At 38.3% G+C, this 27,014-nt stretch overlaps 2 protein-coding genes across 4 annotated transcripts; both read left to right on the forward strand.

Annotated features, from left to right (window-relative positions):
• Positions 1 to 892: 892 nt before the first annotated feature.
• Positions 893 to 22,272, forward strand: ppp6r3 (protein phosphatase 6, regulatory subunit 3). Of its 3 annotated transcripts, XM_049722617.2 has the most exons (25): positions 893 to 1,161; positions 2,653 to 2,759; positions 3,378 to 3,612; positions 3,915 to 4,101; positions 4,188 to 4,325; positions 4,755 to 4,820; positions 5,287 to 5,399; positions 5,645 to 5,758; positions 6,796 to 6,922; positions 7,147 to 7,299; positions 7,560 to 7,709; positions 8,465 to 8,529; positions 9,890 to 10,005; positions 11,586 to 11,671; positions 13,221 to 13,307; positions 14,851 to 14,948; positions 16,650 to 16,704; positions 19,090 to 19,217; positions 19,295 to 19,410; positions 19,555 to 19,636; positions 19,714 to 19,811; positions 19,896 to 20,091; positions 20,515 to 20,532; positions 21,254 to 21,328; positions 21,763 to 22,272. In XM_049722617.2, exons 2-25 carry the CDS (start codon positions 2,747 to 2,749, stop codon positions 21,812 to 21,814), a joined length of 2,568 nt encoding a protein of 855 aa, XP_049578574.1. In that variant the 5' UTR covers positions 893 to 1,161; positions 2,653 to 2,746; the 3' UTR covers positions 21,815 to 22,272. The 3 variants fall into 3 exon arrangements, with proteins under 3 accessions (XP_049578574.1, XP_049578575.1, XP_049578576.1); XM_049722618.2 differs by lacking the exons at positions 14,851 to 14,948; positions 16,650 to 16,704; XM_049722619.2 differs by lacking the exons at positions 13,221 to 13,307; positions 14,851 to 14,948; positions 16,650 to 16,704.
• A 920-nt stretch (positions 22,273 to 23,192) lies between these two features.
• On the forward strand, positions 23,193 to 25,561 carry tmem170a (transmembrane protein 170A). Its single transcript, XM_049722621.1, has 3 exons — positions 23,193 to 23,420; positions 23,979 to 24,149; positions 24,584 to 25,561. Exons 1-3 carry the CDS (start codon positions 23,309 to 23,311, stop codon positions 24,712 to 24,714), a joined length of 414 nt encoding a protein of 137 aa, XP_049578578.1. The 5' UTR covers positions 23,193 to 23,308; the 3' UTR covers positions 24,715 to 25,561.
• The last annotated feature ends 1,453 nt before the right edge of the window (positions 25,562 to 27,014 follow it).

The following is a 27,014-nucleotide window of genomic DNA, read 5'->3' on the forward strand; positions in this document are numbered from 1 at the left end:
TCTCATCAGGATGCCTCCTGGAGGACAGTAATGCAATGGTCAGTACACCATTTACTGGTGGTTTTGGCACTGTGGGCAGGTGCCAGATCATGCTGGAAAATGGAATCATCTCCATGGAGCTTTTCAGCAGACGGAAGCGTGTAGTGCTCTAAAATCACTTGGTACACAGCTGCGTTGAGGAATTTCCTCAAAGCCGTCTGGAAGTCATTCTCTATGGCCTCGTTGAACTCCTCCCACACCCAGGTTTTTGCCTCGGCATCCGCCGAGGCCGCGTTCCGTTTGGCCATCCAGTAACCGTCGGCTGCCTCTGGAGTCCCACAGGCCAAAACGGCCCGATAGGACTTCTTCTTCAGCTTGACGGCATCCCTTACCGCCGGTATCCATCAGCAGGTTCGGGGGTTGCTGACACAAGAGGCCAAGTTGACCAGTTCAGGGTGTAGTCCGCCTTTTGCCTGATGTCAAATATGACCCCCTGCAACCCTATACAGGATAAGCAGTGCTAAAAATGGATGGATAGGTAGTTTTTAAACAGATGAATAATTAATTTGTTGTCAATGTTAACAAAGGGGGTTGATTTCTAACACCCTCACCACCTTGGTCAAATGTTCTAATAATTTCAGCCTATTTATATTTCACTAACTGGCCACATTGTGAGATTATCATACAATATTTTCATTTAGATTTTCCTGTGGTAAATATGCCTTACATACAGTATGTTAAATTTTAGACATTGTCCATTGCGTTGCCTTGCATAGCAACCAAAATTTTGATTCGTTATATTATTCTTTATATTGGGCTTGGCAGCCAATAGAACACAAGGGCGTTTTTGAGTGATTTGCTTTTAAACCAATAGAATGACTGTTACTGCCTGAATGACAATCCCCTTCTATGTTGTGGGGGAAGGGATCGATGCGATTGACTGGACAGGATCGCCATCTTGAAAAGTGTCCTCCATTGCCAACTATTTCATGTTGATCACATCCTCTCAGTTTTAAATGTTTGTTTTTTCCGATCACGTTTTTTATGTATTTGTGTTTGGCGTTAATTGTTGCTTTCGGACTATTGGAAAAATATTCATGCCGGAGACTCGCTGTTCTCAAATTTGTCGGTAGGTACACTGGCTTCAGGAACGACTTGTCAGCAGTGATTCTTGTAACACCGGTAAGCATAAGGTCTGCATGCATGTTACTATTGTTTGCTTATAATTAAGTAATATTATTGGCGCATTCGAGAAAAAGAAAGGGTAACTTGGTGGATATGGCTGGTGCATTTGTTGCAATGCTTATGATTGTCATTGTTGTTGTTGCTTATTTGACAGTTGTGGTTGAGAGTTGAGCAATGCATGCTTGTTGTGAAAATGCATGTTATTTACACAACCAGGAAGCTTCCTAAGCTCGAGAAGCTAACTATTGTCCAGAGCAACATGGGCATTCTCGAGATGTAGCTCCACTGCCAATCATTACTGTACATCATGTCAACCCTTGACGACTGATTCTGCTTGTCGCATCTTTCATTGGGCTGGCCTTTCTCTGACGTGCAGGTCTTGTTGCCTACCACTTCCTTGTGTTTAACTATAGCAACAGAAGTTTAAAAATTATATCAACAAACATTTACACTTGAGTTCATTGTCTGTCTAGGGATTAGACGTTGATGGATGGATATTTGATCCTAGAAAAACGGCCTGCTTTCTCTGCCTGATCAGATCATTTAACCCCATCAACATAAACATCACAAGTGCAGACAGATCATTGCAGGTTTCGCTGTCACACCTAAATACAGCATTATTTTTAACCCACTCCATTGGAATATTACCAATGAGTTTTTCAAGATAAACACCTTTCCAAGAACAAAATTAAAATATGGAAACATAGCCACTGGAAACAGGTTTGTGTTTTCCCACCCATGTAAATAACACTTTTGGATCAATGAATAATGAAAGTGTAAACTGTTCATTTTATGGACGGGTCAGTCCTGAAATGGGAGTAAATCACAAGTAGGGTGACACAATATAATGTCACTAGAAAATCCATCCATCCATTTTCTGAACCGCTTTTCAAGGGTCGTGGGCATGCTGGAGCTGATCCTCCCCAGCTGACTTTAGGCAGTAGGCAGGGGATACCCTGAACTAGTTACCAGACACACATAGACAGACAGTGGCTCACTGGTTAGCACGTTCACCTCACAGTGCGGAGGTTGTGGGTTCTATTCGTGTGAGTGCGAATGGTTGTTTGTCTACGTATGCCCTGCGATTGGCTTGATTGGCAACCAGTTCAAGGTGTCCCTCACCTACTGCCCCTAGTCAACTTGGTTAGGGTCCATCACACCCGCGATCCCTGTGAGGGAAAAAGTGGTTCGGAAAATGGATGGGATGGACATATACGAACGGTGTTGGGCAAATTACTTCCAAAATGTAATTAGTTACAGTTAATACTTACCTTTTCAAAAAAGTAACTGAATTAGTAATTGGAGTAATTGCTGGGTTACGTTGTGGCTGCCATGGCTGAGTGGGAGGAGCTTGAGAGGGCTTTTATCAGCATTGGGTTGGTCATATTGCTGGGTCACCTGGGAATCTCCACAGAAGGGAAATACATGTGATGCATGTGATAAATTGAAGAATCACTGTTATTGTTCTTTCACAATTGCTCCTTACAGGTGGTGTACCTCTGGATGTGCGCCGCTTTTGTGATAATCATTTCGGTTTTGCTGACTAACCTGGAAGTGCTGACTAACCTGGAATGGGCCACACATGTCGCACCCCAGTACGTCCTTTGTTTTAACTTGAGCTCTGGTGTCTGGACTACCTACAACTAGGTAGGTGGATGAAGGTTGCCATGTACCGCACAAGACGTATGACACACAAAGTATTTGCAGTATTTTATTGTCGTCAATATTCTTTAAACAAGGGATTGTCAACCGGTGGTCAATGGCAATCTAGTGGTCCATGACAGTATTGTAGGTGTTCCGCAAAATTGGAAATGGAAAATAACTGTAACATTTTTAAAAATAAAATTCCTTCTTGGTTATAATGGTGATCCTTGGACAAAACCAGTTAAAAACCCCTCCTTATTTTACTAAAATATCTTGGCTCGTATCTCACTGAGCTGATGTTTGTGCACATAGACCGTACAAACTGTTGGTGAATGTCTTGTGAACATCTTTGCGACTGTTAGCAACTTTGAAAGAACTCTGACCAAAAATCAACATTGAGGCTGTATGCAAACCTTCGCTAACCTTTGTTGAACATATTTTGGTCAGCTATTTCACAGACAGGCAGGAAATTTCAAAATCAAGTTTGTACATGATATAAATGTTTGTGTGTTTGAATATGTTACAAGCTAGTGGCAAAATGAATAAAATCTCGTTTGTTTCTTTCTTAGGAAAAAGTATGTTTTGGAAATTTGACCTCCACGCCACATCCCACATTGACACTCTGCTGGAGAGGGAAGATGTTAGACTAACGGATATAATGGATGAGGAGGATGTTCTGCAAGAGTGCAAAGCCAAAAACCACAAACTGGTTGACTTCCTTCTGAGACCAGAGTGCATGGAGGACCTTGTCACCTTCATCACGCAAGAACCGGGTGCTGATGTTGAGGAAAACATTAAATACAAGTATGACCTTACTTGTATTTGTAATTTGTATTGTGTAAACTCTGCAGCATCACTTTCCAGCATCCTTGCCAGTAATATTTTTCTAAAAATTTGGCATCCAACTTGGCAACTTTGCAACTTTTATTTATGTAAGATACATGTTTTTACTGCTCTACATTTCACGGTGACTGGCCTAAATTTAATAGTCATCTTTTTTTTTTTAAATCTAATTTCATACCCTTGCTTTGTTTGTTTTCAGAGTATACGTCGAGACTTATTTTATCGGCAAAATTAACTTCAACATGTTTTTTTTTTAATGACAGGTATCCCAACATATCTTGTGAGCTCCTTACGTCAGATGTGAGCCAAATTAATGACCGATTAGTGGAAGATGAAAAATTGCTGATGAAATTGTACAGCTTTCTCCAGAGTGAGCCACCTCTTAATCCACTTCTGACCAGCTTCTTCTCTAAGGTCATGTCTATTCTTATAGGACGCAAACCTGAACAGGTGAGCATTTGGAAAAATGATGGAATGGGTGGCATGACCTGGCATTGCGACCCACCAGTATAATGTGAATCTTTGTGTGTGTTTAGATAGTGACGTTTCTCCGGCAGAGGGAGGATTTTGTAGACCTGATGATCAAACACATAGGGACATCAGCCATCATGGACCTGCTTCTTCGAATGCTCACCTGCATTGAACCACAGCTGTTGCGACAAGATGTCCTTAATGTGGGTAGTAGGATTCTCCAATGATTATTTCCAATTTTTGTTCACTCAAGGTTAACACAGACTCCCAATTCTATTTTATTGATGATCTGATATGAATAAGTCAACTTGGTTGGTGGGTGAAAAATGAATTTGACCACATTGAGCCTGAGCAGCACTAAAGGATGTGCTCTCCAGACCCATTTTTTTTGTGGGTGTAGCATGCCAGGCTAGCTCCCTAGGCATTGAGTTTGACACCCGAGATGTCGATAATAAAATCAGTGTTTGATGTTTAAGAATTGCACTCCACATTTATGCATTATTTATACATTTATCGTGAAACAGTCAGATATGTTGATGTGGTAAAGCAACACATTTGTTTGCATTATTGCTGTAATATGTATATAATAGGTGACAGAATACTTTGGTCACCTCTTTTGTTTCTCGTTTCAGTGGCTGAATCAGGAAAATATCATTCAAAGGCTTGTGGACATGGTACAGCCCTCTCAGGATGAGGATGTAAGTTGAACAGTATTTTTTTCCTCCACCACAATTTAGATGCCACTGGGAATTTTGTGGTTTGGAAGAACTCTGGGCACAATTATAACAGCGATCACCACATAGCGAGGCGTCAAAAAGAGAAAGCAAAGATGTTACAAATAGATGAAAAGACCACCACGTTGTTCTCCATCTGTACGGGAGCGCCCTGTGTTAATGTTCGCTTCTTTTGTTAAGTCTAGAAATATTTCATTTTTTTCTTCCAATCAAACATACCTTACTTTATCGTCCGATGCTGTTATTTGTGACTACGTGTGATGTAATGTCCTGTCAAAACGTGCAATGTAGTATGTGGAATCTTGTGATGGTACTATGGACAGTAGATGATGAAATCCCTATTAACAAAATGTGCTAAAATAATCATATTTCCATTATATTATTATTAGTGTTATTATTCGGTTTAAATTTTTTTTTGATATTCACACAGAGACACTCAAACGCCTCACAGTCACTGTGTGAGATCATCAGACTGAGCAGAGACCAGATGTTCCAGGTCCAGGGATGCCTACAGCCAGACCCATTACTGGCTACACTTGAAAAGTATGTTACGTTAATAAATACAGTGCTGAGCAAATGAATTAGATCAGTGACACTTTATCTCTTAGACCAAAAAGAAAGATTGTTTGTTCTGTTAATAATCTTGGTGTGGCCAAATCAATTTCAGTATGTATTTGATTATTTAGGATTCATAAAGAAATTAATTCTAACTCGTACAAGAATAGATGAGGACCAATGCCCGAAAGTTAATGGTTAATAAATATCTGTACCTTCTCATCTGTCTTCAGGCAGACCACAGTGGAGAAGTTGCTGTCTCATATCTTCGACAAGGAGAAGAATGAATCTGCAATTGTCAGTGTTATCCAAATCCTTCTTACATTGTTTGAGACAAGACGACCAGCGTACGTCATGTGATCTTTCCCATTCTTTCAATTTCAGTTGAAGTAGCTCACTGAGCAGCAAAGGTTTGCAAGTGTGTGCGCATGTATCAAATGTTTTTTTGGTCAGGGTTCATTCAATGTTGCAGTTGCAAAGATGTTCATCAGACATTTCCAAAGATTTTAAATGGTTGGAAACAGATGTTTGCGACCATTAAAATAAAAAATGCCTCTGCGACCCTTTGCGACTTTGAACGAACCCTGACGAAAAACTGAATTCACCACTTGCGCATAGACTTGACACCCATGACCATTTAGGAATGGTCTTTAAATATGTCAAAGGCTACGTTTACATGGACACATTTATTCTGATTAAAAACCTGATGGAAAGAAAAATGCTTCATTTACACGCCCTATTCGGAACAGTCTGACCGGATCAAGACCATTTCGATCAAGATTTTCTTCAGAAAGAGAGGGGTGGTTTAGGTCTGTTGATAATTTAGTCAATCTGCGCCTGCCAAAATTTATTCTGAATAAAAATGTGATGTGTGGGTCAGTATCAGATGAAAGAAATGTTGTCCATGTAATTGTAACCAAATGCATTAGCAAGGTGCCCAAAACATCAATACCAAATGTTAAAAATTTAATTCCATGTGAATATTTTAAACGTGAGTTGAGGCTATAGTACTCCCTTCTTATTTTCTTTTCCGTCCTTTAGACTCGGCTTCAGATGCAAATGTAGTGGTATGAACTTGATACAAAGTCGATTAAACAACAACCTTTTGTCATATCAATCTCAAGTTGGCTAAGTTTAAACATTGCAACATATTTCAAATTTGTGATGTGAAATTGATGTTAGTATTTATATCAGGAAGCAGCCAACCTAATGAGCATAAAGAGCCAAAAAACAAGACCCCCCCAATATTTGCTGGAGAAATAATACAGCAAATATTCAAAAAACAAGTATCTACAAAATGCTACTGATATCTAACATGTTTGATAACTCTGCTGTAAAGTGATAGCCAGCTTCACTTAGAATATTCTGGGCGTTTCTCTTCAAGGTTTGAGGGCCATATGGAATGCTCCCCTAGAATGTCCAACCCTTCATTCTCAGTCAGCCATAGCATTTTGGAGGCTGTGAGACCACGACTCAAAGACTTTCATCAACTGCTGCTCGATCCTCCAAAGGTAAATTCCGATAGGCTTTCGGGCTTAATGCGATTCCAAAAATTCTGGACCCCATATTCCACATAAAATCGAGATTCAGCTGTAGTATTAACTCCAGAAGCATTTTGACAATCACAATAATGTTATTACTTTTCGCTTTCACTACCACAATAGATTAAAAATATTGTCGGGTTTGATATCTGAGTCAAGAGTTTGTGTTCTAAAAAGTAAATTTTCTCAAACAGAAGGACATGATGAAGACCACGTGGGGGGTGCTGGATCCTCCTGTGGGGAACACAAGGCTCCATGTGGTCAGACTAGTGGTCAGTCTGTTGCAAACCAACACTCCCTCTATCAATAAAGAGCTCATTCACCTCAACACCCTGGGAGTAATACTTGTGAGTATTATAGTTTCCACTGAATTTGAATTATAGAGCAAATCCAAATGACTACAGCTGGGCCAAAGTGCTGTACATAAATACAATAACTATATTAATAAGCATGTATATTGTTACGTTTATTGAAAATATACATTATTATCTTTATAAATTAAACGTCTGTGACATTGAGAAACCTCTGCAGACCCCAACATGGTCCCAATAGGCACCAGGTAAACCCCAAAGTTATGTAATAATCATAACACTGTTATTTTTCATAGGATATGTATTTCCGATACAGCTGGAACAACTTCCTCCACATACAGGTGGAAATTTGTACTGCTGTGATTTTGGTCATGCCTCCTTTCACCACTGAAGTCCAGCTAGAGACAGAAGAGGAAAATGCAAGCGAGAGCATCCTCGTCAGACATGTAAGATTAAAATATCACATCGTACATTTGGCACCTGTCTTGTGGGGCTGGGTTATACATATGGCTGTAAAGGAGACTAGATTATGAAAATGTTGCTTTTTAATTGCTTGTTTTTTGAAAGTAATAGTGGTAACAATAATATTTTTTATTATTTTTTTAGGGATGCACTATAACTCTGACCAATACTATTTGTGGTTCGGAGCGTCACATTGCTCGATTTGATACCAACAAAATTGTATAGTTTTCTTTGAGTGCAACTGATTTTTAAAAAAATGGAAATGGTCAGCTAAACTTTATTTGATGTTAATTTGTCAATATTCTTTATGGCTAGATGTAAAGATTGAAGGTGAAGTTCACTTGAGAGTAGATTTTTTGCACTCAAATTAAGTGTTGACGTCATAAGTCACAATGAAATGTCAGAAATTAAATGGTTTGCCAGGGAACATCTTGTTTGCTTTTTATACTTCAAATATTTGTATTTATTATGTACTGTGAGATGATTGATTATTAAAAAGTGATTTATTTGGTCCTAATCATATTTCATTTGAAAATGAATCTCAGTGAAATGTCTGCATTAAATAGAATGTTTCAAATATTTGAAAATACATTTGTACTGTTACAATATATTCTGCTGGGATTTAATTCCTTTAAAACCAAACCCATTCCCAATTTCATTTCACAAGTCAGTGTTAAATATCAAATTTTATTTTCAATTGACATTCTAAGTAAACATTTTGTGCAATTCTCTTCAACAGTTGTTTCAAAAATGCCATTTCATACAGAGAATCATTGACGCTTGGAACGCCAATGAAAAGGAACAGTGAGTACAGTTTTTATTTCTTTTGAATTTGTATTAAATTCATTAAATGAATATAAAAACTGAATAAAACAGGTTGCTAAAATATTTCTGTAAAAAGTTGTTTGAGCTTGTACCCATAGAATCAAGTTTGATTTGTTTTGAAGATAGTCAGATATTTGCTCGATGGGTTGCATTTGTAGCCATTTTCACAATGGATTTACTAATGGCCTTTTTTTTCATGGAAAATAGTTTCTACTTCACTTTTCAATTAGTTTAATGTTCTTGTCCGAACGAATAGGTTATCGCTATTTCTTACGATAATTCCCCTCGCTCCCATTAAGGTGTTCAGAGTAGGTCGCTAAGGAAACAGGAGTCTATGACATTTAGTCATCAAATTGTTTTGTGTGTTAAAATGGAGGACAGGTGAATCCAGTGAGAGTGAGGCAGGAAGGCTTCTGGACACCAACAAATATCGACCGTGAACTTGATGGAAGCCCAGTGAAGGGTAAAGAGGGTGGGTGTGATATGCTGTCAGGGCTTTGAGCAGGTGAGAAACATGGCAGTTGTGGTCTGGGCAGCTGAGATGTTGAGGGCCGTGAGGGTGCAGATTTGTCCTATGCCAGCTTCAATAAATCAAGAGGTAGTTTCTGTTAAGTGGTTAGGAGAGGCTCCGTGGGTTGAGAATGTGCTTTACGAGTAGCTTTGTTTTTTTGGGCTTCTTTTTATGATTATACGAGGTCAGGGTCGATCTCCATGCAGACAGGAAGGGGCAGGAAGCAGCTTTCTGGGCACTCAATACTGTATAACTCGTACAAAATAGTATAACTAATTCTAAATAAAGGGCAAAAAAGTATTTAGTCAGCCACCAATTGTGCAAGTTCTCCCACTTAAAAGATGAGAGATGCCTGTAGTTTTTTATCATAGGTACACTTCGACTATGAGAGACAAAATGAATTAAAACAAAAATCCAGAAAATCACATTGTCTGATTTTTAAAGATTTTATTTGCAAATTATGGTGGAAAATAAATATTTGGTCAATAACAATACCGTATTGGCCCGAATATAAGACGATGTGTTTTGCATTAAAATAAGACTGAAAAAGTGGGGGGTTTAGACATTTGTGTGTCTTGACATGTGAAGAAATTGACAATAAAGCAGACTTTGACACCACACACACACACACACACTTTTTTGCCAATAAATTAGTAAAGCAATCAAAACTTCTGTGTTCTGACCGACACCCGGGGGCGAAAAGAGCTTACACAATTGGTGGCTGACTAAATACTTTTTTGCCCCACTGTAATAAAGGTCAAAGGCCAGTTTACCTTTAGCTGGTTTGTTTGCTCAATATTTATCAATGCCATTTTCTTTTGTATTTAGGTTAGAAGGGGGTCGGCGGCGAGGCTACATGGGTCACCTCACAAGAATAGCTAATTCAATACTTCATAACTGTGACAAAGGCCCTAATGGATTGCAGATACAACAGCTCATCTCTGGTAAGAACACAGTACATCTATTCTATTGTCTTAAGTCTACTAAAAAGTTTAAAATCTGAACGTTTTGGGGAGAAAAATAAATTTCTGTCACAACAAGTCAAATTGAATATTGTGTTAAGGCTTAAATAATTCTAAACAGGCTTTCATATTCTTCTGTTCATCTTGGATTCTGAAATGCACAATTAGATCATATTTGAATTGAATTACATACAATATATTCCAGTACGCAATTTATATTACGATGCACCCATTAGATTTTAAGTTGTTGCTTTTCTTTAACCTTTTTTCTCGTCACACTAATGTTTTTTGTCATTTCTTTTGGGGGGGGGAGGTGTTGTCACTTGTCTGAATGACATGCACATCTTGTGCCTCACAGCTAAAAACAAAAAACAAGTTGTTACACACCCTGAAAAAGAAGCTAAAAAATGAAAAGATCAAATGCTGTTTATTTGATGTTGAAAATGAAGTTAACCATGCCGCAACATTTGAATTGTGCAATGACAAATTAGTTTGCAAAAGACGTCATGTCTTTTTTTTTTTTTGTATTGCTTCACAAAATTATTCAAATACTAATAAAGAATAAATCTATTAGGGTTGTGCATTGCTCCAATAAAACGATGCATTGCGTATCTCCATACGATTAAAGAACAGTATATTTTGAAGTGGAATGAATGTCACAGATTGTAGCCAACTCACTGGATACTCCTCTGAGAAGTCAAAAGTTAATCAAAAATCACAGGCAGCATCTAAAGATTTTTTTAAGCAAATTTGAAAGTTCATGGATAAGTGTTAAAGCATCAAAAAATAGAATTTTGGTTAAGGACCTTTTATAGATGACTGCATTCATCATTACAGAATTGAAACATTTATTTTGGTAATCACCAATGCAGATAATGTTTGGCTGCTGTGAATTGACTTGGGGTTAAAATGTAATTATTTTATTAAACCGTGTCGATATAGATAGATTTGACTATGTCCATATATCCAGGATGATAATTTTCCTCCCTTTCAAAACTATTTGAACTGTAAGGCCATTTGATCTATTTTTGCTGTAGACTGAAAACATTTGGGACATCAAATGATGAATATTATGAAAAGCAATGGCTACAAAATCACACCTGTACTAAGAAGCAGATGTTGAACAGGTAGACCAAGGAAAATAACAGTAACACTTGAGGACAGGTGAATGTATTACCTGTTGGTCACTGAAGATGCAAAACATACAATAACAAGAATCACCTTCCTTTCATATTCATGTAAAAGGAAGCTGCTCAACGTACAGATTGTTTCTCCATCTTTCTTTACGATTCAGCAAGCATTTTACTTGTTCAAGACAAGGCTGAAATGCCCCTCAAAACAATAAAAAACTGGCAAATTAGATCTTTATTGATATTGATCTCTTGTCTCATATTCACCTTTTGATATCTAACGCAAAGGTTTTCAGTCTACAGCAAAAAAAAAAAAAAAAAAGGACGAAATGGGCCTCGGTTTTTATATGTGCTCATGTATACTTTTGTGTGTGAATTGTATGTGATGTTCAACTGCAAATTGTATGAAGGTGAACCCGTTATGTGTGACAGAGCTAAAAGTAGAAGACAGAGAAAAGTGGGAGGCCTTCATATCTGGGCAGCTTGCCGACACAAACAAGAGAAACACTGTTGACCTGGTGAGTTATCAAAAGCACAGATGGTTTTCTTGTCAAGCGTCAAACATTTTTGACTATAGATATCTCTGTAAACCAATATAGTGCTTCTAATAATATATAATGATAATCTAACTAGCCATTTTGTTGTCGATCATCAAAGAAGTGTTTATTGTTGGCATTTGTATGTTCAAAACAAAGTTGCGACCAGTTCCATTCGCTCTTAAAATCATCCATGCCCTTCCAAAGGTATTGGTACAGTGACGAAAATTCCTTCGACTGAAAACCTTTGGGTTTAACATCACAGGACGATTAGGAGACAAGAGATCAATACTTCAGCCTTTATTCCTAAGTATTTAAATCTGGATTGAATATACAATTTAAAATCATTGCCAGCGATGTACCATGCGAGTTAATCAAATTTTCTCCCATAGATAACATATAATGAATATTTATCAGTGTTTTCTGAAGATATTCTTGGTGTTTGTAATTCTTTTTTTGTCTATTTTGCGGACCCTCTGAAATATACACCTAAATCTTGATTTTACGTGGACTTTGGGGACTTGCAACCCCGAAAGCGCGTTTTCTAGAAAGTCATGTTTTTTTAGAGGCGTGTTTTATAGGCAGCCGAAGGGGTTAATTTAGGTCAGGCCTGTTGTTGGGTAGCCAAAGGGGTCCGTTTGCTCCACACACATCAAAGTATGTTGACATTTTATTAAAAGAGAAGCGATACACAGATGACAATATCAGGCAGATTGATTAATTAATTTTGATGCTATGTGAATTGGATGGAAAAGAGAATTAAGCAGCCACTTATTCTACTCCTGTGTCCGGCCACGCTCTTTTATTTGTGAGTGACTGTGTGGATTAGGTGCTTCCGCAGACGTCCGCATTTCCGAATCAAAAACAATCCTAACTGTCCATAACACTGTAATAAAGCAGTCCTAAAGATCAAACAGCCCGACTACTGCCGTTAAAGTTTCTGCATGCCTTGTGTGGTTTTAAAACTTCATCAGTCTACCTTTCACATTTTTCATCAACCCCTTTGTTGTTTTATCAGTGTTTTCCATCTTGATAGCTTTTAAAGGATTCAGAAATGCCTTCCTAAACAATCAACTTATTTGTGCCCTCGGTGTGCCTGCCCGTTTTCTTTGGTTTATTTAGACCACAGGTGTCAAACTCAAGGCCCGGGGGCTAGATATGGCCCGCCACATCATTTTATGTGGCCCGCGAAGACAAATTGTGCATCAAATTCGTGTGTCATTACTAGAATTGCAAATTGTCTTCACTTTTAATAATATCTTTTTTTTTTCAAATATTTGATCAGTTTTTACTCGGATGATTTGAAAACGAGATATTTGTCACTTTGTTTTGTAGCTTTTACTGTATGTAATATGAGGTGCTCATACATTTATTTGGGTTGACAGTCATAATGGCCCTCCGAAAGAAGCTATGACTACAATGCGGCCCGTGAAAAAAATGAGTTTGACACCCCTGATTTAGACCTAATGGTAATGCCCCATTTTACATAGGACACAGCTTGTTCATCCACGTCATTACTTATTCTTGTCAGGTGACTACACATCAGATCCAATCCTCAACTGATGACGAGATTGACTTTAAAGATAGCAGCTTTCACCATGACTCATCTCTACAACAAGTAAGATTCTAATTTTAAGACTGACGAATCAATTTACTTCCATGCACGCATGTACAAGGCCCATAGTCACGCAAAATACAAAAGTAGCATATTTGTTCGTGGTCTGATTTTTACAGTTGTCGTCAGACGTTAACATATACTTAACATTACATTAGCGTCAGAAAAGCAGCAAAGGACCGCTGGGCTTGACCTCATAAGGGCTGCCTTTTAATTTGAAGGCCCAAATGTCCGGTAATGTCTAGAAGCTCCAGCCAAATTTGATGCCTGATAGACTATGAATAAAACTAACTTGCTGCTATTGAATGTCTTATATTTAGTTGAATACTTTAAAAATTAATATTATAAATAAAATTAAATATTTGTCTTTAATACTAACCAATATTTATAAAAAAGCTGTTCTCCTTTGGGTTTCAGGAAACTAACTGTAGTATGCTATGTTGTGGATAAAAGGTTAGATTTATTTATTTACTTTTGCATTTATTCAGCTCACAAGTAAAAAGCCAAGTATAAAATGCAGGTTGTTGGAGAGATGCTCGTTTGCTTCCTTACTACAGTGCTGTAAAGGTCCCCTGTAAAAGCTCAAAATATGCAACATCGTTTGCTGCCATTTTCACTCTGACATTTCTCCTTGCGTGCTTACAATCTGGCAATGTGTGTTGTGTAATTCAAATGTATACTAGAGCAGGAGTTGACTTTCTAAAACAGCTGTTGTGATGTCCTTGTGATGCTCTCAGCCCACAACCACCAAAATGAAATATGATTCCAATCTAATATTAAAAGCAAGAAACAGCAACCCAACTTTCACTGTAAACAAGCCATCCCAAAAGACAGTCATGTTAGAGGGTCCATGAATAATATGAATTGGATTTATGAGTTTATGTAAACGTCTGGCTGCAGCTTTTCTAAGTTTGTAGTATCATTAGTTACACACCAAACATCTGTCAATACAGAAATCACACATTTGGACTATGAGGCCTCTTAGTTTTTGCTAATTATCCATATATGAATGCCAGATCATTTTGAGACTTACCTCCATCATGCACATATATGACTTATGTATCTTATTGTGTTTCATAGTGTGGCCTTTCTGCAGTCAACCAGTTTTGTAAATACTGGCTAGCTTTGTGTAGGCTCGAGAGCAGGGGTTCCCAAACCTTTTGAAAGTGAGAGCTACTTTTTGGGTACCGATTAATGCGATCCGTTAAATTAATCCGTAACATTTTAAAAAAACATTTGCTTCAATCACATTAATTACATTAAATTATGTTACTAACAATTATTATATAATAATAATATTAATTAATTTAATAAAATGTATGTGAAGGTGCAGATCATGTTAATATCAGCTGTGATTTGATTAAGGTAGGAAACAGAAAAATGCATTTTTTTTATTTTTTATTAATCTTTGAAAGGATCACTTCTATAACATTCCTAGGAAATCATGTTGAGTCACTACTTTTAGAACAAGCTGGCAGGAACCATGTTGTCAACCCCTGCTCGAGAGAGTGCATCATTAATCAATATTGGTTTTGGCCTTTGCTAGGCGTTTTCTGATTATCAGATGCAACAAATGACGTCCAATTTTATTGAGCAGTTTGGCTTCAATGATGAAGAGTTTGCTGATCCAGATGATGTTTTGGAGTGAGTACAAATGCTGATCATGTTAAATAAATAAATGAATGAAAGAATAAAACTGATGGGACAAGACACTAAAGACATTGCAAAGCTGGCAACTGGCAAACATGGAAATCGGGAAATAGAACGCTGTGTGCTGACAAACGATTGCATTTTATTGTGCCTGTCAGTCTTTGTGATGATTCAAAGTCACTGGTGTGCTGTCCCAGTACTCTTCAGAAATGAGATTTTTTAAAAGTCTGCATAGATCTAACACCTACCTAAATCTGGGTTTTAGTGCTACATGGTATATAATTCAGATTTGTGTTCATTTTTGTTACATCTTCATACTCGTCATAACAATCTTGTTTGTCCAGTAAATCAAAAATGTTCATGTTAAAGGTCCGATTCCATCAAAATACATTTTATTCACTATTTCATATATAATATTGGTCAGAATTAGTCTGTGACATGGTTTAATGTTTGGTTTAAAAGCGCAAATCACTAACCACATAGAATTTAATTCTACGTGCAATAGCTTTTAAATGGTGAAAAGACAGAAAAACGAGCTGATCTGCTTTTGAAATGAGAATTTTGCATATTTTAAAATGTTATGGAAAAAGGTTTATTCAAAATTAGCTCATTCAAATGTGTGACCAACGAAAATTCATGTGGACCCATGCGTGCCCACGGTTCGGCACCCGCGGATTTGCATATTTACAGATTTTTTTTTCCTTTAAATTTTTAACTTCTAGGTGGTTTCTTTTTTTCTTATTTCCGCCTGTATTTTTTTGGGGATAGGAAAATGTATTTTTTATCAGTGTTTTTTTTTTGGAAGAATTGGTTTGGGGATTTGGTTGTTTTTTTTTCCCCACTCACCCTATGCATTTCATTGGCTGCCAATTACTATACACATATTTTTTTATTCAGGTGCTGGTCCTTATTTCTCGTAAATAGCGGAGGATCAATTGTAGCTTACTATAGGTCATCCTGCTCATATACAACCACAAAACCTGCTAAAAGGACAAAGGACATCACATATATAAAATAAAAGCAAAATAGAATGGCATGGGACCTTTCATGGAAAAACTTCACCAATCATTTGTTGTACCTTATTTAAATCCAACAGTTGAATCTGTAGTCATGTCTGTGTTATTTACATCCCATATATAATGATTCTTTGCGGAATTAATTTCAAAAAGCATTTTCATTCACATGAGGCAGGTTAACATATCTTCAGAATTTGCATTTAAATGTAACGGTGTACGTTCCTGTTTCCATTCGTTGTGCCACCCCACTTAAATTTTGCCAAAATCATAACTTTTTTTCTTTTTGCATAATCATGCTAACTTCTACCGCTCCAATCGTTTACTTTTATGATGTGAAAATGGCTGCTGAGAAAGTCATAATCTTCAGCATGTTACTGTATATCATGGGTAGGCTACTCCGGTCCTCGAGGTCGGTGTCCTGCATGTTTTTTATGTCTCCCAGTTGCGACACACGTGATTGAAATGATCAGGATTTTTATCCAGCTTTTGCAGACCTTGCTAATTATCTGACCATTTGAATCAGATGTATTGCAACAGGGAGACATAGAATACATGCAGCGCACCGGCTCTTGAGGACCGGAGTTGCTTACCAATGATGTATATTGTACTTTCTTTTGAAGAATTGGACAGAATACATATTGAGCTCTTAACTAACCCATATTTTTCTTTAACATTGCAGTATTCCCTTTGACAGAATATCAGACATCAGTTTTTCACTCAATACAAATGAAAGTGTAAGTACCTACATTATTATCTTTCAATATTAATGTAGATGACAAAGTGTATTTCTAGGTGTATTCAATTAATTCTACTGCAACGGAAAGTCAAGATGTGAAGTCAATAAGCATGAATTTGAAGTCGCTTTCACCCTGCATCTTAAGTCTTTTTTGATCCGTCTTCCGTACCTCATATCCTCACAAGGATCGTGGCTTAGTTTATTGATCAAAGTGAAATCTACCTGCCGCACCTGACTATAAGCTGCACCAGCACAAAATCGCGAATTTTGTTTTTTTTTTCATGAATAAGCCGCACTGTACTATAAGCCGCATGTGCACACGAGTTATTTACAAAGAAAGACAGTACACAGAAAGCCTTTTTAAAGTTTTAATAACATACTTTAACATGTCTTTCTAAACGCTCCCTGTGACGCGGCGGTAATATAGCAGGGACATGGAAGTAACACAGCACAAATCGGGCTGTATAAAAATAACATACCGGTAAAAGTCACTGAGACGCGGCTGTAGCACAGCAGCAACACGGTAGCACAGCACTAACAGGGCTGGTTAAAAAAAACATACCAGTAAAAGTAAAAAAGAGCCAGTGAAAGAGCCGTCTTCATCTTCCTCCTGTGCACTGAAACCATCGAAGTCTTCCTCCTCAGTGTCTGATTTGAACAGCGTCAGATATCCTTCGACACACACTTGGTCAGTCTCTCTTTCGTCGTCGCTTTCATCCATTTGTTCTAGCATTTTCCATGATGAGGGTCTGTTCATGCTAATTTTATTCATCCACGAAGCGCTAAGTTACATTAAACTAGCAAGCGACACGTATAGATAGCTCCAGAGTAGACGTGACCGGGAAATAAAAAGGGTGATGCAACACAATGTCATCAACATCGACTGCTTTTAACTTAAAAGCGGCATCATATGCATTTCTTTTGTCCCCCATAATGAAGGTTTGTGTATAAAAGTTTCCTTTCTTCAGTAATGTCCTTCTTGATCTTGTTCTGTCTATTCTTTGTGTGAATTATACGGCACTATTTGACTGGCGGACATGCGATCAACACACCACTCATCTCCCCATTGACCGTGTCACATATGTACCCCTCCGCCTAGCAAAGCGGTTGCCTAGCAAAGCGGTTGCCTAGCAAAGCGGTTGCTTAGCAAAGCGGTTGCCGCACAACAGCGGTCCACAGCCGTTTGACAAGTGTATAAAAGTGATCAAGTCATCATGAAAAAATCCATAGATAAGCCGCACCAGACTATAAGCCGCAAGGTTCAAAACTTGAGCAAAAAGTAGCGCCTAATAGTCCAAAATTTACGGTAACTAATAACTAGTGCAGGGGTCACCAACCTTTCTTAAACCGAGAGCTACTTCCTGGGTACTGATTAAGGCAAAGGGCTATCAGTTTGACACACACTTCTGAAATAGCCAATTTGCTCAATTTGGCTTTCACTATGTGTTACTATTGTCATTTCCAGTTCACATGTGAGTGTGATTTTAACAAGAATAGCAAAAATATAGTCAAACCTTGGTTTTTGACCACAATCCGTTCCAGAAGGCGGTTCGAGAAGCGAATCAGTGGAATTCCGAATCTATTTTTCCCATTACAAATAATGGACATTTTTTTAATCCATTTCAAGACAAACAAACCACACCTTTTTTAATATAGATGTGGCCTATATATATACATTTGTTTTCTTTTTTTACATTTTGTGGTCATCCCTCTTATATTTATAATTCATGTATAAATTATGGTGATTTCTGATGTCACAAACGGTAGTTTTCAGGTCTATACAGTTCTCTGAAGATTTCTGTCCTGAACTGGTGATGATTTGGTCTACACTTACGTACATTATTTAATAATTTTGCATAATTGTGTGTGTTCACATAAAAGTTCCTATTCAAATTGCATATCCGACCCATGTTTAAATACATAGAAACAAAATGTTGATCTCTTGTCTCAATCATCAAACAAACTGTTTTCAGTCCACATAAAAAATAAAGGAATCATCCTTTGCTCCAATATTTTTCAAATGGAGTGTACAGTACTAAAATAGCACTGCTTCAAGTTTTTTTTTTTTTCAATGGTCTTAAATGTACAGTCAAACCTCGGTTTTCGACCACAATCCATTCCAGAAGACGGTTCGAGAAGTGAATCGGTCGAATTCCAAATCTATTTTTCCCATTACAAATAATTGACAAAATTTTTAATCCATTCCAAGACTAAAAAAAGCATGGAAATGCATTGATTTTAAATAATACATCTTGAAATACTGTAAAAACAAAAAACAGGATATACGTGAATTCTCAGTAGCTCTGTGAGCTGAGTTCAGAGTTGTATGTCATTCATTCATTTGTGTACAACGTTTTTCTCCTGATCTGATCTATTTCCCCAGGTGAAAGTAGCTATGTTTGAAGCACGCTGTAGAGAGAAAATCCAACAGTTTGAGGATGCTGGTTCGGATGAGGAAGATATCTGGGATGAAAAAGTCACCTTTATACCAGAAGCACAGAGGCGCCCCAGGTCAGAAAAATACACATGGACTTCATCACTCGATAGAAGCCTTGGCACGTCTTGTAACATTGCTAATGTTAACTTAGGAGTGCGGGAAGTACAGACAGCGAGGACAGCACTGATTCGGAGGAAGAGGATTCCAAGAAAGATGCGTTTGAAGTTTCTAATCCCACCTCTGAAGACATTATGGAAATTGAAACAGGTTAGTAAACTCCAGCAATTTCTATCCATGTATACATGCATCTATCATTTTTATTAATCGTCACTTCAATATCAATCAAGAAACATCAACGAACCTGCTGTTTCTACCCCCCCCTTTTTCCTTGTTTTTTATTTTAATTCATAGACACAGCATGGAGTGGCTATTCTGCCCCGAATTCCAACTCAGAGACAGGATGGGCTGACTTCTCCAACTTCTCCCCCAATAGGTAGTAATATTGATTGTTTATCCTGTCTGCATTAAGCATATCAGATTGAGTTTCTGAGTAAATACAGTCTCTTTTAGCCCCAATGACCCACTACTGTGCAACACCCCTGTTGCTATGGAAACCAACATAGAGAAACTGGATCCACTGGGCGTCATTGGACCATTATACTCCGAAGGTGAGATCAACGGATTGCACCGTACCAATATCATGATACCACAGTCCTGTTGATCGCTTTTGTTGTCTTGCTCTTTTTTAATAGAAAGTCATGGCTGGCTTAGTCCGAGTATTTCTTCTTCCTCTTCCATCACATCTAAGGGTTGTGGAAGATCTAAAATGGCGGATGAAACTACCTGCAATGTGCAACGCAGTATTACAGATACAGTCATCAACGGCTCCATAAAAGAGACTTTCAGCCTTACGGTTGATGCAAAAACTGAAACGGCTGTCTTCAAAAGGTTAGTTACTACACATAATACAATATCATGGTTTTGCTTTTTAGTAAAGATGCTGGTCAAAGTTTATTTTTTTCAACCATCCAATGCGGTCAAGGTTAATGATTGAGATTTTTTCCTTTTGCATTTAGAATTAGTCAATGGCTTATTGGACGACAAACAATCAAGTCATGTTTTGGGAGTTGTTTTAAATGACATGAAAAGAAAATTATACATACCTTAAACTTACTTCTGTTACCTATTAGATTAGGTTTATTAATGTTCCTAGTAACTTCTCTTTCCTATAAATTTTGTCGTCCTCTTTCACTCTTCCTTTATTCATTCCGCATCTCACGCTATTTTACTAATCATTATTATGAACCAAATGACACGTAAGCTTCCCTTCCTCTCTCCCTTGCTGTGCACTGTCGGTGTGGTCTTCGTCAGAGTGTTGAAATCGTATCGGTATGTATCGCCAATCAAATTTCAGCCTGCAGCCATTAACATCAAACATTCCTAGCCATATTTTGATTAGGGATGCTCCGATCGATCCGCGACCGATCATCATCGGCTGACATTTGTGAAAAAGAGCGTGATCGGTACTTTTGATCCATCCCTCCATGGCCAATCATCACTCGCATAGAAATGATCCGGACGCCACTATTTCACACACAAGTTAGTTTTATGAGAAAAAAAAAGAACTGAAAGAAAATTTAACATTTACATTAGACACACAATTATTTGAGAGTTGAGCAAGCTACGAATGTAACAACCCAAACCATATTTACGGATGTTTTTTGACTGAAATTCTGCACCAAAGCCACATGATCGGTATCAGCCAATCACACTAATGGATGATCGGTATCGACAGCATAAAACCCTGATCGGAACATCCCTGATTTTGATATTGTTCATGTCTTTTTCATCGTCTGTGTTTTGCATGACCTGTGATTAGAAGTATTTTCCATTTGGGAGTTTAGCTTTAAAATTGATGTGTGGGCAGAAATAACGCTAATTCATTCCAGAAGGAGCGATAAGTGAAGCCGTCGCTTCACTATTAATATTTGTTTTCTTTTACTGTGTAAATATGTGGACTGCATCTTGCATTGTATTGCTATGTGTTTATGTGAATTACAACATGTTTAGTATTTTATCCGTGTAATGACTGTGCTTCCCCTCTTTTAAGCAATGACAAGTGCAAGTACGCAATGGAAGTCACTTATGGCCCTCGAGAGGAAATGTCGACCAGAGATGATGCCAAGTAAGTCAGATTGCTCTTTATTCCATTGATTTATAACTGTCAATCAACTGATCCAATTCAGCAATGATAAAAGTACATCGTCGTAATAAAAAATAAAACTATATGTGAACTAATTGCAGTTGTGTGATTCATTTTTTTTTTTTTTTTTTTAAACTTAACTTACATATTAGTGTTACTTGCATATGCTTAAAAAAGGCGTTTTTTTTTTTTAGTCTTGGAACAGATTAAAAATGTTTCCATTATTTGTAATGGGAAAAATAGATTCGGAATTCGATCGATTCGCTTCTTGAACCGCCTTCTGGAACGGGTTGTGGTCGAAAACCGAGGTTTGACTGTATTGATGCATTTATGTATTCCTCTTTTATAGTCATGTTTACCTGCCCTCTTACTCGTTCCTTTACTTTATTCTATTTTTTTTTACCTTCTCTACACAGATTGGACCAGAGTGCCGTTTTCTCAGATCCAGCAGCAAATGGACCACCATGAGAATTGTGTATTCTCAGTTTCTGGCCATCATAATCGATCATTGAGAAGATTCTCCCGAGGGATTAGCAGAGACCACTGGTCAAACGTGGTCATTTACTTTCTCCAACAAAATCTGCAACATTGCCATCAGTTTAGAGAAATGGCAATGTTGTACTGTTGTTTTAATCTGCAACTGACAGCTTCTCATACAGATTTATTTAGGAATGTTACTATGGTTGAAAAGATGATTGTATGAATAAAATATTTTCTAAAATGTAAACACACCTTGTACCTTGCACACCTTGTACTATACACAGTCCAATATGTAGCAACAAATGTTCAGACTTACACACATGCCTAAACAATGAGACCCAGCTCTGCTCAGTTACAATTTTACCTTTGTGTAAATACACATACCTGGATGAAATGTGATAAGGACATTAAAAGACACCATAAATTAAATTATACACACACATGCAGCCCCAGACTGAGAATTTTCTTTTCATTAGATGTTCTGGAGCAGGTGGTACGGTGCACTGCTTAGCACATCCACATCACAGTTCTGAGGTGATGGATGGATGGATGGATGGATGGATGGATGGATGGATGGATGGATGGATGGATGGGTGGGTGGGTGGATGGATGGATGGATGGATGGATGGATGGATGGATGGATGGATGGATGGATGGATGGATGGATGGATGGATGGATGGATGGATGGATGGATGGATGGGTGGATGGATGGATGGATGGATGGATGGATGGATGGATGGATGGATGGATGGATGGATGGATGGATGGATGGAGATACCCATCAGGGTAAGTCAACCTCGAGCTCACAATTAGACTCAGAGTTTGCTGAACCATCTATCTGAAATACCTCCAATGGAGAAAACCCTAACCCATACCAGGAGCACAACAATTCACATTTAATTGAAGCAAAAGTATGACCAAAGCTTTTCTATATATATTTTTTTTGCATTCTATTTAATTGTTGCGGGGTTTTTTTTATAAAGCACAATATTGTAGAGTGCCAGCTTCTGTTTTGAAAAACATATTTTAAGACTTAAGATTGCAATCATGAAACAAACTTGTCTGTCAATGCCTCAGTACACACAAATTAAACAGCCTATTGTTAAACAATATTACACGTTAAATTCATTACGTTTTTAATTAAAATGTTCAAACAAACTTGAAAGGCGAGTGAATTATGATATATAAACAGTTTTTGTGATGTCTACATCTCGACCATCACGGAAACACAGGAAAGTAGAACTGTTAAAGCTACGTAATTAGTCATATATTTATTAACTTTAATTCTTCATTCTGCAACCAGCGTAGGGTGCAATTCACAATTCCAACAGATGGCGGCGGTAATTCTTGCCAAAGTTGCTTGCCAAGGGCCAATTAACGTGAAGAAGAAGTAGTTAAAGCGGAAGAGAAAAACAACAACAAAAAGTGGACAGTATCTTTTATCGTTTCAGTCTTCCGACCGTCGAAGACTATCGGGAAATATGGAACAGTATGGCGAAAATGATATATTACAACAATTACTTGGGATGAATTTAGTACCAAGAAGAAATGCCACTCTTCGATACAACGACACATCTCTCGCTGATTTCTCCGGTAGGTTTATATTGCTTTGAATGATTTGTATACATTGCGTCACTATAATTGTAAATCAAGCAAGTTGCGAGCTTCATATCCGAACCACACTTGGGGCTGGATTCAAGTCATTTGTGGGGCGTGAAGATTCACTGTTAGGATTGGTGTATTTTACCTATGTCTATGTTTTTTAGTTTAAAAAATGTTTCCAGTGCGTACATCTGTAATAGAACACGCAGCTGTACAGTAGACGATGTTCCTCCTATGTTACAGCTACGATAAAATGAATATAATAATGCAATATGGCTCCCTAAACTTTTTTTTGGGGGGGGCGGGGGCTTATTTCTAATGTAATAAGTAAAAAAAAAAAAAAAAAAACTGTTGGAATAGGTCGCTTTGGGACACGTGATTAGCTCGGTAGCTTGAGCTATGCCGTCATCTTGCTCTGACCCTTTTCTTGCTTTCTATGACACTCTTTGCACATACATATTAGTTGATTTCAGTTAAGACTGCAAGCTGTGACAACTTGAGTTAGCCGGTAACCACACTTTGGATCAGTGTATGTGATGTGTTTTTCAGAAATGTGGTATGGAGTTTTTCTCTGGGCAGGAGTCTCCTCTCTGATCTTCCACCTGCCTGCATCTCTGCTATCATTTGTTGCACTTCGGCAGCACAAAATGGCCCGATTGATGCCCATTGCCATCCTTTTAATGGGCATCGTTGGTCCTGTGGCTGGAGGAGTCCTCACAAGTAGGTTCTTTGCCTTTGTGACATTAAATAGACGGGGGACACCATGAAGTGGTTGGCAGCCAATCACAGGGCACATGTAGACAAACAATCATCCGCACTCGCACTTATTGACGATTTGGAGTGCTCAATCGGCCTACCATGCATGATTTTTTGAGGATGTGTGAGGAAATCGGAGCTCGGGGAGAACATGCAAACTCCACACAGGGAGGACCGGAGGAGGAATCAAACCCGAATCATCTGAACTGTGAGGTGGCCGTGCCAACCAATGCTCCGACATCAAGCTTCATTTTCCCATCACTAATTTTTATCCATTAAAAATACTTCATTTCCTTAGGCATTTTAAATATTTCAGCGATATCGTTATTCAACTCGCATGTTTTTCCCAATGTCAATCAGCTCTAATTCAAATCTGTTTTCTTGTGTGTTTGACATAGGTGCAGCCATCGCGGGTGTTTACAAGGCAGCGGGAAAGAGGATGATCTCTCTGGAGGCTTTAGTTTTCGGTGTGGGACAGTCCTTTTTGATTCTTATTATTTCCTTCCTTCGAGTTCTCGCCACCCTTTAGCAAGCACTGAGAAGGCTGGCCTGGCCTTATTACTTGTTGGAACTTGCTGTGGCTTGGACAAATTGAGACGTGTTAGGCCTTGGATGTGTCTTCATTACCTGCTGACCGAGCAGGCCGAGAATGAATTCTTCTTGGCTAAATCAAGGAAAAGCAAATTCAAGTTAAAGTCCGACTACTTGTCAGTCATTATACAGGACGACGTCCACTGATGAGTAATGTGTTTGGTTTTACAAAATGGCAATAACAAGTTTACGCATCAAAGAAAACTTTTTCAAGATCATTTTAGATTTTTAAATGTAAATTCTAGAGTGATCCCGTGCATCAACGGATCAGTCAGTGAACGTGTTGCGTCTCCCTCCTGGCGTGAACAGAATGTCGATTTACGATTTCCTAAGGAAAGAAAGAACCACTCACTGAAACACCACTTCTATGCACGTTTTCTCCAAGCTAAAGGCTAACTTTATTGCATGAAGGGATGCGCCGTTATGCAAAAACGGGGAGATTATGCTTCTCTTTGGATAATCTTGATTTTATAAATTAAAATCCCAATGATCGTGAGCAGCAGGGGGGGGCCCCATTTCAACCCCTTACACTGAGTGCCAAGCAGGGAAGAAATGGGTACCATTGTTATAGTCACTGGTATGACTCGGCCGGGGTTTGAACCCACAACCTTCCAATCTCAGGGCGGACACTCTCCTCTTAGGCCACTGAGCTGGTAAACACTTGTATCGTAGTATAACACTTATAGTCGTTTTTAAATAACGTGTGCATATATACGCCTAAATATTGTTATCCAATATATCTACTGTACTTGTATTATTATTATTTTAATAAACATTAAAACCTGCTCGTCTGGTGTTTTATTGTTTTTATTTTTTCTATTTCTGACATTTGGTTAACTGCTTAAGTGGCCTGTGATTAGGTACACCTCATTGACACTTCAATAGGTACACTACACGAGGTTAAAAAAAAAAAGAATAAATAAAAATAAATAAAGGGTTAATTGCACAATAAAAGCACATTAAAATATATTCGACCACCTGGGATCAAACCAAATTCTTAGCAAGCAAGAGGCCGCGTCACTAACCAGTCGGCTATTTAGACGTGTCAGCATACGGTCGTCTGCACTGTTTTGTACTAGCAATGTACATTCCAGTTCTCACTTTATTTATTCTTTTTTTTTTTTTTTAAACTCGTGTAGTGTACTTATTGTGGTGTACCTAATCACAGGCCACTTCATTAGGGAAATATCATGGTCAAAGGTCACGTGTTAAGCTCTAGTCCTTGGGGCCGCATTCCAACATGTTTTCCAAGATTCCCTCGTTAAGTGCACCTGTGTGAAAAGTTTTAGCTCCTGCGGAACGTGAAAGGAGCTAAAACTGACCCCTGATCTTAAGCTACTAAACGAAAGAAATATTCGTATTATTTTATTTCATTGTATTTATATAATTATCATGAATGTATTATTTATTCATATAAAGGCCGGTCCGTGAAAATATTCCCGACATGTAACCTGTCCGTAGCGCCAAAAAGGTTGGGGACCACTAAGCTGTACTATTCGCTTGTGATCTGCTCCATGAAACCAAACATATTCCATGATATGTGAGTGAGGCTTCCTTAGTATAGTGGTTAGTGCTCTGCGCTCCCACCCCAGTGACCCAGGTTCGAATTTCCGAGAGGTTCTAATATTTTATCATAGAAGATTTGCAACACAGTTGCTCGTGTGCTGACCCATATAACCATACACCTCCTTAGAGTTAGGGTTAGAGCTACTGTTAGGCTTATGGAAAGTCCCAGAGTTAGGGTTAAAGCTAGGGTTAGGGTTAGACCTAGGGTTAGGCTTAGACCCAGCGTTAGGGTTAGAGCTAAGGTTAGGGTTAGAGCTAGGGTTAGGGTTAGGGTTAGAGCTAGGGTTAGAGCTAAGGTTAGGGTTAGGGTTAGAGCTAGAGCTATGGTTAGGGTTAGGGTTAGAGCAAGGGTTAGGGTTTGACCTAGGGTTAGGGTTAGAGTAAGGGTTAGGCTTAGCGCTAGGGTTAGGGTTAGAGCTAGGGTTAAGGTTAGAGCTAAGGTTAGGGTAAGAGCTAGGGTTAGAGCTAGGGTTAGGCTTAGCGCTAGGGTTAGGGTTAGAGCTAGGGTTAGGGTTAGTGCTAGGGTTAGGGTTAGAGCTATGGTTAGGGTTAGAGGGTTAGGGTTAGCGCTAGGGTTAGAGCTAGAGCTATGGTTAGGGTTAGAGGGTTAGGGTTAGCGCTAGGGTTAGAGCTAGAGCTATGGTTAGGGTTAGGGTTAGGGCAAGGGTTAGA

Source organism: Syngnathus scovelli, chromosome 6 (assembly GCF_024217435.2).
Source record: "Syngnathus scovelli strain Florida chromosome 6, RoL_Ssco_1.2, whole genome shotgun sequence".
Lineage (NCBI taxonomy): Eukaryota > Metazoa > Chordata > Actinopteri > Syngnathiformes > Syngnathidae > Syngnathus > Syngnathus scovelli.